This window comes from Arachis hypogaea, chromosome 20 (assembly GCF_003086295.3).
Source record: "Arachis hypogaea cultivar Tifrunner chromosome 20, arahy.Tifrunner.gnm2.J5K5, whole genome shotgun sequence".
Classification (NCBI taxonomy): Eukaryota; Viridiplantae; Streptophyta; class Magnoliopsida; order Fabales; family Fabaceae; genus Arachis; species Arachis hypogaea.
Genome location: NC_092055.1, coordinates 41,168,305 through 41,180,664, shown reverse-complemented (window position 1 = coordinate 41,180,664; position 12,360 = coordinate 41,168,305). Strand labels below are relative to the sequence as shown.

At 36.6% G+C, this 12,360-nt stretch overlaps 1 protein-coding gene across 1 annotated transcript; it reads left to right on the top strand.

Moving 5' to 3' along the window:
* The first annotated feature begins 6,530 nt into the window (after window positions 1-6,530).
* Window positions 6,531-9,027, top strand: LOC140183041 (uncharacterized). Its single transcript, XM_072231042.1, has 4 exons — window positions 6,531-6,716; window positions 6,945-7,193; window positions 7,896-8,148; window positions 8,879-9,027. The coding sequence occupies exons 1-4, from the start codon at window positions 6,531-6,533 to the stop codon at window positions 9,025-9,027; spliced, it is 837 nt and encodes a 278-aa protein (XP_072087143.1).
* Window positions 9,028-12,360: the final 3,333 nt, after the last annotated feature.

Genomic DNA, 12,360 nt, shown 5'->3' with positions numbered 1-12,360 from the left:
AACTTGTACATTAATTAACTTGTACATTTGAGTAAATATCCATAGTAGTCTCTGAGATTCACGCAATTACTCATAGTAATCCCTAAGATTCCGATTTTCCTATTGTAGTCCTCCAGATAGAGCTCCGAGCACTCAAACTAGTCCCTGGCCATATTTCAGGTGATGACTCATCACCGGAGCGTTGACGTGGCCTCGGATTGCCACGCTGGAGGGCTCCCAACGGCTAGCTGAGCTGGCTAAGTTCCAATTTTTACCCATATTAGTCCCCCTAATATATGTAACCCTAAATCCCCAAATTCTCATACACTTCCCCTCTTCATCTTGTTCACCTCTTCTTCTTCTTCTTCTATAACTTCTTCCTAAACACTGATGAAACATGATGTAGTAGCCCAAAAGAATACACACCATGCATCCAAGTACTTCCGAGTCTAAAAACACATGGATAAAACATGAGGATCAAAATTAATAAGATAGTAATCAATTAAATTATGCCGTTGTTGAACACTAGCTCAGTGGGTTTCAATGAAAATTTTTCAGTTTCACTTCTAAAGATGTAAATCAAAATTTAAAGCATTACAGCTAGGTGTTTCACTTCCAAAAATCTTGTCTCCATCAACCAACCAGAAAAAATAAGTTCCCATCCATACATCTTCAAAGTGCGAATATATGTCAAAAGTTCTCCTGTTCTACGAATTCTGTAAGAACCACAATTTTAGGATTGTAAATATGCACCAACAGCTTTGAAAAATATTAACCCATTTTTGTAATATGCTACAACTGGCTAGAAAATGGAAAACTGTTGATCCTGAATGCAGAAAAACAAGAACATGGAAATCTAACAACTGTAAAGAAGCAGGGAACAACTGGAAAAATATTGCATCATGTTTGTAACAAATATGAAAAGATTACATGCCAAAACTTTTAGAAACTCCAAAGGTTCATTTAGCAATTGAAAAAGAAATCAATGGATACCTTTCATTCTTCTCCTTCATTTGTTCAGTGGCAATTGCAATTAATTGTGATATCCATTTATTCACTACATCAATTCAAATATCATAGTTTTCAAAATAATAAGAAAACAAAAGCAGTGACAACAACGATAATTTAAATACATAAATTAAACCTTTTAAAAGAAGGAATTGAAGGTAAAGTATACATTTATGAAATGGAAACTGGCTTCTAGGTCTAGAACATTGTTAAATCAAAAGAAATATTAAGCAATCTTCCCTGAAGGTACGACCAAATACACATTCATTGATAACAAATTAGAACAGAGTTCCCGCTTAGGATTTAGAAAACAAACTCAGTTACTGATAATACTTATAATAAACAAGCCTTGTTGTCCGGAGAATATATCATAATCCCTTCTGAATTTTTTTTGAAGTCACCTCCATGATGAAACATAATGTCCAACTTCTCCTCTATCTGCAAGAAATTTAAAATGTTTACAATATACAAGGAGAATTTGAAAGCCTACTCATGCATTAAAAAGGAAAAATAATCACCACAAGAAAACATATTTTTCCAAACCTTCATACATCTCCCTGTGTCATCCCTGTTTTATTCAGGTATTACAGCAACCCCACAAACCCCAACCAAGATTCAAACCCTAGACACTACAATGACACCAAAACTCCAGAACCTCAACTACACTGACCAATGCTATCATCAACCAACATTGTATTCAAAATGCAGAGTAAAAAAAAATAAAGGTTACCTTGAGTCCGATCACAACGTCAGAACCTCGTGTTTGTGGTGAAGGAAGGGAAGGGAAGAGCGATAACAACTTCTGATCAGATGAATTCTTTTCTCAAATTTTTGTAAACCCAGCAAATACAACCCTAACGCTACGCCATTGATGGGGAGATGAAGAAGAAGTCACAGGGTGGAAGAAGAAGAGACGAAGTGTTTGTGTTGGGGGGAGAAAACTGTTTTTCATACTAAGTAACAACTATACGGTGTCGTTTTTGGCTTTCAAGGGCACCAAATCCAAAACGACGTTGTTTTGAACACGTTCCACGTGGCAATCCGAGGCCACGTCAGCACTCCGGTGATGAGTCATCACCTGAAATATGGCCAGGGACTAGTTTGAGTGCTCGGAGCTCTATCTGGAGGACTACAATAGGGAAATCGGGATCTTAGGGATTACTATGGGTAATTGCGTGAATCTCAGGGACTACTATGGGTATTTACTCTGTACATTTGAACTCATTCGTCCCATTAAACAAGGGTTAATTTAGTCACCAAAAAAACAAAGGTTAATTTGTAGAGCCCTCCATGAGTGGAGCTTGTTTACCTAATAGTGTATTTTTTTTATTTTTTATTTTTTTGTCTTTATCAAGTCTTGACATTTGGTTAAAGAAAATGAAACTCATTGTTTGTAAATTTTTTTTAACAAAATACTATCTATACAACAAAAATTAATCACAAAATTATTTATAATATATATTTTATATTTTGATATATATTTTATATATATAGCTGATTATTTTTTACATATATCTAAGATAATTATTTTTTTAAGAATTTAGTTAATATATGCCCTAAAAATACATAACAAATTTATTATTAGTAAAAAACTTTAAATATTTTATTTAAAAAATAAAAAATAAATACATTATAAATTTAAATTTTTTATTAAAAATATTATTTGTATATTAAAATTAACTACTAAAATTAGTCATCAGTATATTTTTATATAAATATATGTGTGGTTTAATTTATTTTCAATATATATTTATATTTTAACATGTATTTTACACTTGTGACTCACTTTAGTGACTAATTTTAGTGTACACATAAAGTGATCGATTTTTTATATATTCAATAAAAACTTTCTTAATTTATAAATTTAATATATACTTTTAGGACACAAGATTTTAGGACACAAGATAGATAAAAAATTTTTAATATAATTATAAATGAAAGAATTATTTACGATAACATTTGTGTAAAAAAAAATATAAATCAGTACTGAATATCATTATTTTTTTAGGGTAAAACACATGCATAAATCAAACATATACTAATATTATACGAAAGTCGCAAAACAAATAACGTTACATGTATGTCTTCATTTATATATCTATATAAATTGAATTTATTGAATTCGATTTAGGTCCTCTACTACTAAATCAAATTAAACATAATTAGTAGTGTTTAATATATCTACATAAATCAAATATATTGAATTCGAATTAGCCATTATAGCGTTTTATTACTGCACATCACATCTATAGTAAATCCAATTAACTTAATTCAATTGTTTATTTATTCTATATTAATTTTAAAACATAAATATCAATAAAAAAAAACCCTCATTTGAATTCAAATAAAATAGCAAAAAAAAAAAAAATCAAAATGAATAAGAATAGAAATTCAATTTTTATATTTTAGTTCAAATTTCAGAAAATCTACATTTTTATAAACTTATGAATTTAAAACGATACAGTAAACAATTTCTAAAAAATTGTATAAATGTAGATAATACATGGAACAATAATACAATTAGGTTAGATATAAATGGAGAAAAGATTCAGACCTACGCGCTTTCTTTTCCTCTCTCTTCCTTATTTCGCACTTTACACACTTTTGGAATCCTAGTTTTCTCTGAACCATGAGCAACGAAACCTCCTCCATTAAGGTTAGGAGCTCTGTTTATTTTGATGGAATAACACTATTGTCATTCTATTTTGATTAATGTATTGATTTAAATTCAAAGATTACTTTCGTTATTCATTTTAGGAATTAGAGTATATTGCAAGATAACTCTTTTTCTACTTGAATTCTTGTTGAATCTTGAAGAAGTTAACTCACTTGAATAAAAGCTTGAAAGTAATTCCTCCTAATTCTCTAATTACTTGGACTTAACGTGATACGTGATATATAATCACTTTATCTCTGGGTATTTAGGGTTTATGTGGCTAATAAACTAAAATTGAACTTAACCCTTTAATCTAAATTAAGTGATCAAGGAGTTGACAGTTGATTATGTTAGAGGAGATTAAATCACTAAGGAATTAGGGTTTAATTAATTAAAGTTTGCCATGAATTGAATCTTGCATGATTAAAGTAGTTAGTAAGAATTATTAATTCGAAAAAAATAAATATCTCTGAACCTTTAACTGATTTTTCACATACTTTTCACAACCCGTTTACCGTTTGCTTTCGTAATTTCTCTGAGTACTGTTTAATGCATTTGACCCTAAAACATTCTTTTGTGATTGTCTGACTAAGTAAATTATTCAATCATTGTTGCTTGATCCATCAATCCTCGTGGGATCGACCTTCACTCACATGAGGTATTACTTGGTACGACCCAGTGCACTTGCCGTTAGTTTGTGGTTTTAGAATTTTGTACCAAGTTTTTGGCGCCGTTGCCCAGAATTGACTACAATTGACAACTACACGTTGTTTGATTGCATAGATCAGACGCTTTTGCTTTAATTTTATTTAACTTTCTCTTTTCATTTTCGAAAATTTAGTTTAATTTGTTTAAAATTTTTTCTTTAATTTTTGAAATTAAGTTTGGTGTTCCTTAGTTGTTTATTTTATTTTTTTATTTCTCTTCTTGATTATTTTCGAATTTTCTTGCTTCCATTTTTCTTATGAATTTTTGAAAATTTTAATTCAATTTATTTAGTTTATTTTGTTTTATTTCTTTTACTCAGGGTACCTCACGGGAAATTCTCTTCATTCTGACATAGATATTTTTAATTTTTTTTGTTTTTTGTTTGTTTATTTTGTTTGTTTACTGCAGGCTAGAGCTTAAAAAGATGCTGAGAATCTCAAGAATAATTTTGAGAAGGAATTTGAAGAGTCTACTATGGATCCAAACAATAACAACAATGTTATTAATCCTAATGCTCTCAATGCTCCTAATTTGCCTGAGCAACTTAGAAAGATATTTGGCTCATACACTGCTCCTAGCCCTACCTTTTATGGCAATAGCATTGTTGTACCTCCTATGGCTGCTAATAATTATGAGTTGAAGTCTCAGCTCATCACTTTAGTGCAACAAAATTGTCAGTTTTATGGACTCCCACAGAAAGACCCAAACTTATTCATCTCCAATTTTCTACAAATCTGTGATACGGTGAAGACCAATAGAGTTCATCCTAATGTCTATAGGTTGTTGCTCTTTCCGTTTGCTGTACGGGACAAAGCCAAACAGTGGCTTGACACACAACCCAAGGAGAGCTTGGATACATGGGACAAGTTGGTCAATCGATTTTTGACTAAATTCTTTTTACCTCAAAAGCTGACTAAACTGGGGACTGATGTTCAGACTTTCAGGCAGAGAGAGGGTAAATCTCTCTATGAAGCTTGGAAAAGGTACAAGCTGATGCTCAGAAAATGTCCTCATAACATGTTTTCAAACTTGATTCAGTTGTAGATTTTCTATGATGGAGTTATTGAGGCCGTCAAAATGTCTTTGGACAATTCTGCAGGCGAGTCTCTTCACATGAAAAAGACTCCTGAGGAAGCTCTTGATTTGATTGAGATAGTTGCTAACAACCAATATCTATATTCTTTTGAGAGGACCTCTGTGGGAAAACGAGTCATGGAATTGGATATTTTGGACACAATTCTTGCTCAGAACAAGGCTATATCTCAACAGATTAATGCTATTACTCAACACTTGAGTGGATTGCAAGTCTCAACAATTAATATATAAGATACTTCCTATGACATGAGTGGCAACTTTTCTCAAGGTGAGAGTTATGATTATGGCCAATTTCTCCTGAATAGGTTAATTACATAGGCAATTCCTCTAGACCCCTCAATAATGATCCATTCTCTAAAACTTATAATCCGGGGTGGAGGAATCACCCTAATTTTGGTTGGAGAAATCAACCACAGAGGCACAGAATTTTAGCAACAATTCTCAGGGCAATTTTAATCAGAACAACTCCAACAACTACCATTTTCAGCCCTCTCAACCACAACAAGCATCTTCCCATTCTCAGAAATCATCTGACTTAGAATCTATAGTTGCAAAACTTTCCAAGAGCACTCATAGTTTTATGCAGAAAACCAGAGCTTCACTCAAGAACTTGGAGATCCAAATGGGTCAGTTGAGTAAGCAAGCATCTGAGAGGCCTCCTAATACCTTACCCAGTGATATAGCGCGTAATCCAAGGGAAGAGTACAAGGCCATACATTTGAGAAGTGGTAGGGTAACAGGTTCAGAAGCAAAAGTTAGTGAGGATCCGGTTAAAAAAGAAACTCTGGAGGAGGCTAAGAGCCAAGAAGAACACTCCCCTCCAAGGCATCCGGATAACCCTTTTCTGGTTGATCTTTTGCAATATCCGGCAAAGCCTAAAGCACCTAAGTACAAGCCTAAGATGCCATATCCTCAGAGACTTTAGAAAGCCTCCAAAGACAAGCAGTTTTCCATATTTTTAGAGGTTTTCAAGAAGTTTCAGATCAACATTTCTTTTGCAGAGGCCCTTGAGCAAATGCCTCTTTATGCTAAGTTTATGAAGGAGTTGTTGACCAATAAGAGGAATTGGAAGGAGAGTGAAACCATGGTGCTTACAAAAGAATGTAGTGCTATTATTCAGAAGGATCTCTCTAAGAAGATGCAAGATCCTAGAAGCCTTTTTATTCCTTGTACCATTGGTGATATCACTATTCAGAGGACACTATATGATCTTGGAGCTAGCATCAATTTCATGCCACTTTTCTTGATGAAAAAGCTCCAAATTGATGAGGTAAAATCCACTAGCTCGTATTTCTCTTCAACTTGTTGACCTTTCAATTAAGTTTCCTTTGGGAGTTGTTGAGAATTTACTTGTGAAAGTAGGACCATTTATTTTTCTTACTGATTTTGTAATACTTGATATGGAAGAGGACAAAAATGCCTTTATTATTTTGGGGAGACCCTTTTTAGCTACATGAAGAGCCCTTATTGATGTGCAAAAGGGTGAATTGACTTTAAGGGTCAAGTGCTTGAGGCTCTGCAATATCCTAGTGATTCCAAGGGATGTATGAGAGTTGGTCTTATTGAGCTACTAATTCAAGAGGTTTTTGAATCTAAAGAGCTTGATGGTGTTTTGGAACCCTCTTCAGAGGATGGTTTACTTGAGATTGATGATTTACCACCTCAAGAGAGGGAACCTAATGCCATTAGCAAAGAGGAAGGGCTTCCAAAGCTTGATTTGAAGCCATTTCCTCCCTCTTTGAAGTATGTATTCCTAGGCAAGCATGATTTTTATCCAGTGATTATTAGCTCCTCTCTAAGGTATGAGGAAGAGAAATCATTGCTACAAGTGCTCAAGAGTTATAAAATAGCTCTTGGGTGGACTATTAGTGTGAAGGGGATTAGTCCGGCTAAGTGTATGCACAAGATCCTACTTGAAGAAGATACTAAACCAGTAGTGCAACCACAATGGTGGCTCAATCCAACCATGAAAGAAGTGGTCTAAAAAGAGGCTATAAAGCTTTGGGAAGTCAGGATAATTTATCCAATTTCTGACAGTCCATGGGTGAGTCCTGTGCAAGTGGTTCCCAAGAAAGGAGGGGTGACAATGGTCAAGAATGAGCTTATTCTCACAAGAACCATCACTGGGTGGCGTATGTGTATTGATTATAGGAGGCTCAATAGTGCAACAAGGAAGGATCACTTTCCCTTGCCTTTCATTGATTAGATGCTTGAGAGGTTAGCCAGACATGCATTCTATTATTTTCTAGATGGTTATTCTGGCTATAATCAGATTGCATTGGACCCTAAAGATAAAAAAAAGATGGCATTCACATGCCCTTTTGGTGTATTTGCTTACCGGAGGATGCCGTTTGGACTGTGTAATGTCCCAATAACTTTTCAGAGGTGCATGCTTTCCATATTTTCTGACATGGTTGAAAAGTTTATTGAGTACCTTCTAACCAAACAGGATGCTAAGCCAAGGTTGATTAGGTGGGTGCTCCTTCTTCAAGAGTTTGATATTGAGATTAGAGTCAGGAAAAGGTTAGAGAATCAAGTGGTTGACCATCTTTCTAGGATTAAGCCTGAGGAGGGAATGCAACAACCCACTCCTGTGACTAAGACCTTTTCAGATAAGCAAATCTTTATGATTCAGAGGGCTCCATGGTTTGCAGATATTGCAAATTACAAAGCCATGAGGTTCATCTCCAAGGAAACAGCAGGTTAAAAAGCTTTTAAATGATGCCAAGTACTTCTTGTGGGAAGAACCTTATCTTTTCAAGAGATTCTCAAATGGTATTATCCGGCGTTGTGTCTCATATGAGAAAACACAGCAGATTCTCTGGCATTGTCATGGTTCTGAGTATGGTGGCCACTTAGGTGGTAAGAGGATGGCTACTAAGGTCCTCTAGAGCGGTTTTTATTGACCGACTCTCTTTAGAGATGCTCGGGATTTTGTGAGGAACTACAACAAGTGCTAGAGAGCAGAGAATCTTCCCCACAACCATAAGATGCCACAGTAAGGAATACTAGTGATTGAGTTGTTTGATGTGTGGGGTATTGACTTCATGGGTCCTTTCCCACGCTCATACTCAAACACTTATATTTTGGTGACGGTTGATTATGTGTCCAAGTGGGTGGAAGCAGTGGCTTTACCCACTTATGATTCTAAAGTGGTACTGAACTTTCTTCAGAGATATATTTTTAGTCGATTTGGTGTCCCAATGATACTAATTAGTGATGGAGGAAGCCACTTCTGGAACAAACAGCTAGACTCACTTCTTCAGAGGTATGGAGTCTATCATAAAGTGAAAACCTCTTATCATCCTCAAACAAGTGGACAGGTTAAGGTCTCTAACAGAGAACTCAAAAAGATTCTGGAAAAGACCATTAGTACTTCAAGGAAGGATTGGGCTAGGAAGTTTGATGATGCTCTTTGGGCATATTGGACAGCATTCAAGACTCCTATTAGCATGTTCCCATATCAGTTGGTCTATGGTAAAGCCTGTCACTCGCCAGTGGAGTTAGAGCACAGAACATATTGGGCAACAAAGCTCCTGAACTTTGATGCTAAGGCTACAGGAGAAAAGGGGCTCCTTTAACTGAATGGGCTTGATGAATTCAGAAATTTAGCTTATGAGAACGCTAAGCTCTATAAAGAGAAGACAAAGATATGGCATGACAAGAAAATAGCCACTAGAGTATTTGAGCCAAGCCAGAAAGTCTTATTGTTCAACTCAAGGCTCAAGCTCTTACCTGGGAAGCTGAAGTCCCAGTGGTTAGGATCATTTGTGGTGACTAAAGTGTCTTAGTTTGGCCATGTGGAGCTCTAGGAAGAGAACTCTGATAGGAGAGTCACTATCAATGGTCAGAGACTGAAGAACTATCTTGGAGGCAAGGTTGATTGTCAGAGGTCCGCTCATCTGCTAACTTAGTAGAGCTGGCCTTAAGCTAGTGACGTTAAAGAAGCCCTTGTTGGGAGGCAACCCAACTATCTGTATCCTTAGTTTACAGTTATTTTGATTTTGGATTTTATTTATTTCATTATAGTTTTCTATACTTTTCCTACTTTTTATGTATGTTTTAGTCATGCAAAGTGTTAAAAAAGGAACATGTGGAATTAGAAGGGAAAACAACACACTCTGGAGAGAATTTGCTTCGGGTGCTGATAAACCCATATTTTATGATATATTTTGTGCTTAGTTTGAGTGATTTATTCAATCCTTCACCCACTTATTCATGTTAATTGCATGGTTTTACTTTCCCTTCCTTATTATGTGATGTATGTGAAAAACATGTTTCCTATGCTTTTAAATTAATTATTTTAATGACCTTTAATTCCATTCGATGCCGTGATTAGTGTGTTGAGTAGTTTCAGATCTTCTAAGGCAGGAATGACTTAAAGGATGGAAAGGAAACATACAAAAATGGAAGGAAAGTGCAAAACAGAGTTATGAAGAAACTGGCATCCACGCGATCGCATGGATGACGCGATCGCGTGCCAAGCGTGAATCAACAGCGACGCGGCCGCATGACTAACGCGACCGTGCGTCTTAAGCAGAACGCATATGGCGCGGTCGCATGACTGACACGACCGCGTGGCAAGAAAAAGCTCCGAACGACGCGACTGCGTGATCCACGCGGACGCGTGACAGAGGCCACGCACCAGAAATTACAGAAAACGCTCCCAGCGATTTCTGAAGCCCTTTTTGGCCCAAATCCAAGTCCAGAAGGCATAGACCAGAGGTTATGAAGTGAGGGAATACATCCATTCAGAGAGTCACCACTTTAGTTTAGTTTTCATGATTTAGATTTAGTTTTGAGAGAGGTTCTCTCCTCTCTCTCTTAGGATTATGATTTAGGACTTCTCTTAGTTTTAAGAGTGACTCTCAATCCCAGGTTTAATGCTCCTTTACTTTAAGCTTCCCTTTTACTTTTATTCATGCCATTATTTTAGTGGATTGACTACTTTTGCTATTTAATTTATGAATTTTTCCATGTTACAGATCACTATTTTGAATTAATGTTATTTGAGGTATTTCAGTTTATGATTGCTTTAGTTTATTTATTAGTTCCAATTATTCCCATCTGAGGATAGTTTTATTCCAGTAATTTTACTCTTTTCCCTTTTGGTCCTGGTTAAGAAATCAGTAACTCAGGAGTTATCTTAGCTCAATATAATTGATAACTGTTATCTTTGCTAATTGAACTGAACTTCAATAATCCCAATCTTTTCTTAGGAAATAAATAGGATTCGAAGGTCAAACTAATTAGTCCCTTGACTTTCCTTTGCTTTAGCAAAGGTTGACTAAGTGGAATTAAGATTCAACTTTCATTGTTGTTGATAAGGATAATTAAGTCTGGATTTCCAATTTCTCATACCTTTCCAAAAGTTTGCTTTACAGTATTTATTTATTTTAATTGCCATTTAAATTATTTGTCATATTTATTCCTTACTCTCAACCCCGATTTACAACCTTCAGATCCAATAATAAGAACATACTTCCCTGCAGTTCCTTGAGAAGACGACCCGAGGTTTGAATACTTCGGTTAACAATTTAAAAAGGGGTTTGTTACTTGTGACAACCAAAACGTTTGCACGAAAGGGATTTTTGTTGGTTTAGAGACTATATCTACAACGCGACTGTTTTTATGACATTCTTTACTGGCAAAAATCCCGATCGTCAAAATGGCCCTAGCGCTAAACGCTGGACCTGGCGTTTGGCGCTAGGGGGCACAATTTTGAGGGGAGCTTACTGAAGGTATGGTGCTAAACACCTCGACCTGGCGTTTAGCACCAGATCACACGTAATTCAAGGCAAGCCCTCTGTGGAGCTAGCGTTAAACACCAGGCTGGGCATTTAGCGTCGAGGAGCACGCAACCCAAGAATTAGCCACTGTCTTAGTAGCGCTAAATGCCATGCTGGGCGTTTTGCGCCAAGGAGGCTAAAATATGTGAAACCTTTTTTGTCCCAATGGTGCTAAACACGAGTTCCAGCGTTTAGTGCCAAGGCCTCATCCTAAAAAAAAAAGGTGAAACACGCTAGCGGCGCTAAACGCTAAGATCGGCGTTTAGTGCCAATAGCGCCTGCAGGTCTGACTCGAAGGGGGATTTAAATTTTGAAAATTGAAAAGCGTGGGCCCCACTCTACCGCACCACTCCCCATTCAGTTTCCCCACTTCCCCTATATCTCTCCCTTCATTAACCCTCTTTTTTTTTCACTGTTACATACATTCTCCTCCCCATATCATTTTATTCTATTCCCCATTTAACCATCTACCCCCCATTAAATTCCCGCCAATCCTCTTCCCTTATATTTTTCTTTTTTGCTCAGGGATGAGCAAAACTCTTAAGTTTGGTGTGGTTGCGCCGCTTTTCTTCTTCATTGATTTTCACTGATGGCACCCAAGACAGGAGAATCTTCCTCTAGGAAGAGGAAAGAGAAGGCCCCAGTGACCGGACCTTTTGACTCGACCCGGTTCAGCTCCAAGGTCTACGAGGACCATTTTCATGAGATCACTGGGCAGAAGAAGGTTATTCTGGAGGTCCGGTTTGATTTCAAGCTGGTCGAGTATCCAGAGATTCAGGCTGAGATCCGGAGGAGGGGCTGGGACACATAATCCAATCAAGCTACCGAGGTGGGCCAACTGATGGTCCAAGAGTTTTACACCAATGCTTGGGTCACATACAAGCATATGAAGGGCATAAATCCTAACCCTAAGAATTGGCGCACGATGGTTAGAGGTCGGATCCTTGAGTTTGGTCCACAGAGGGTGAGAGAGGTGGTCTGCTTGCCATAAACTAGAAAGGATCCTCATTCTTATACAGAGAGAATCAGCAATGAACAGAAGCCAGACCAGATACTTGTAGATATATGCCTTCCAGGAGCCTAGTGGAGGCTCAACTCTGAGGGCCAGCCTTACCAGTTGGAGTT

Bases quoted from the DNA above. Each gene is read 5' to 3' on its own strand.
- LOC140183041 (XM_072231042.1), top strand. From the start codon at position 6,531: ATGGTGCTTACAAAAGAATGTAGTGCTATTATTCAGAAGGATCTCTCT. The intron at 6,717-6,944 runs GTAAAATCCACT...ATTGACTTTAAG, and splicing joins AAAAGCTCCAAATTGATGAG to GGTCAAGTGCTTGAGGCTCT. The intron at 7,194-7,895 runs GTATTCCTAGGC...CTAACCAAACAG, and splicing joins TTCCTCCCTCTTTGAAGTAT to GATGCTAAGCCAAGGTTGAT.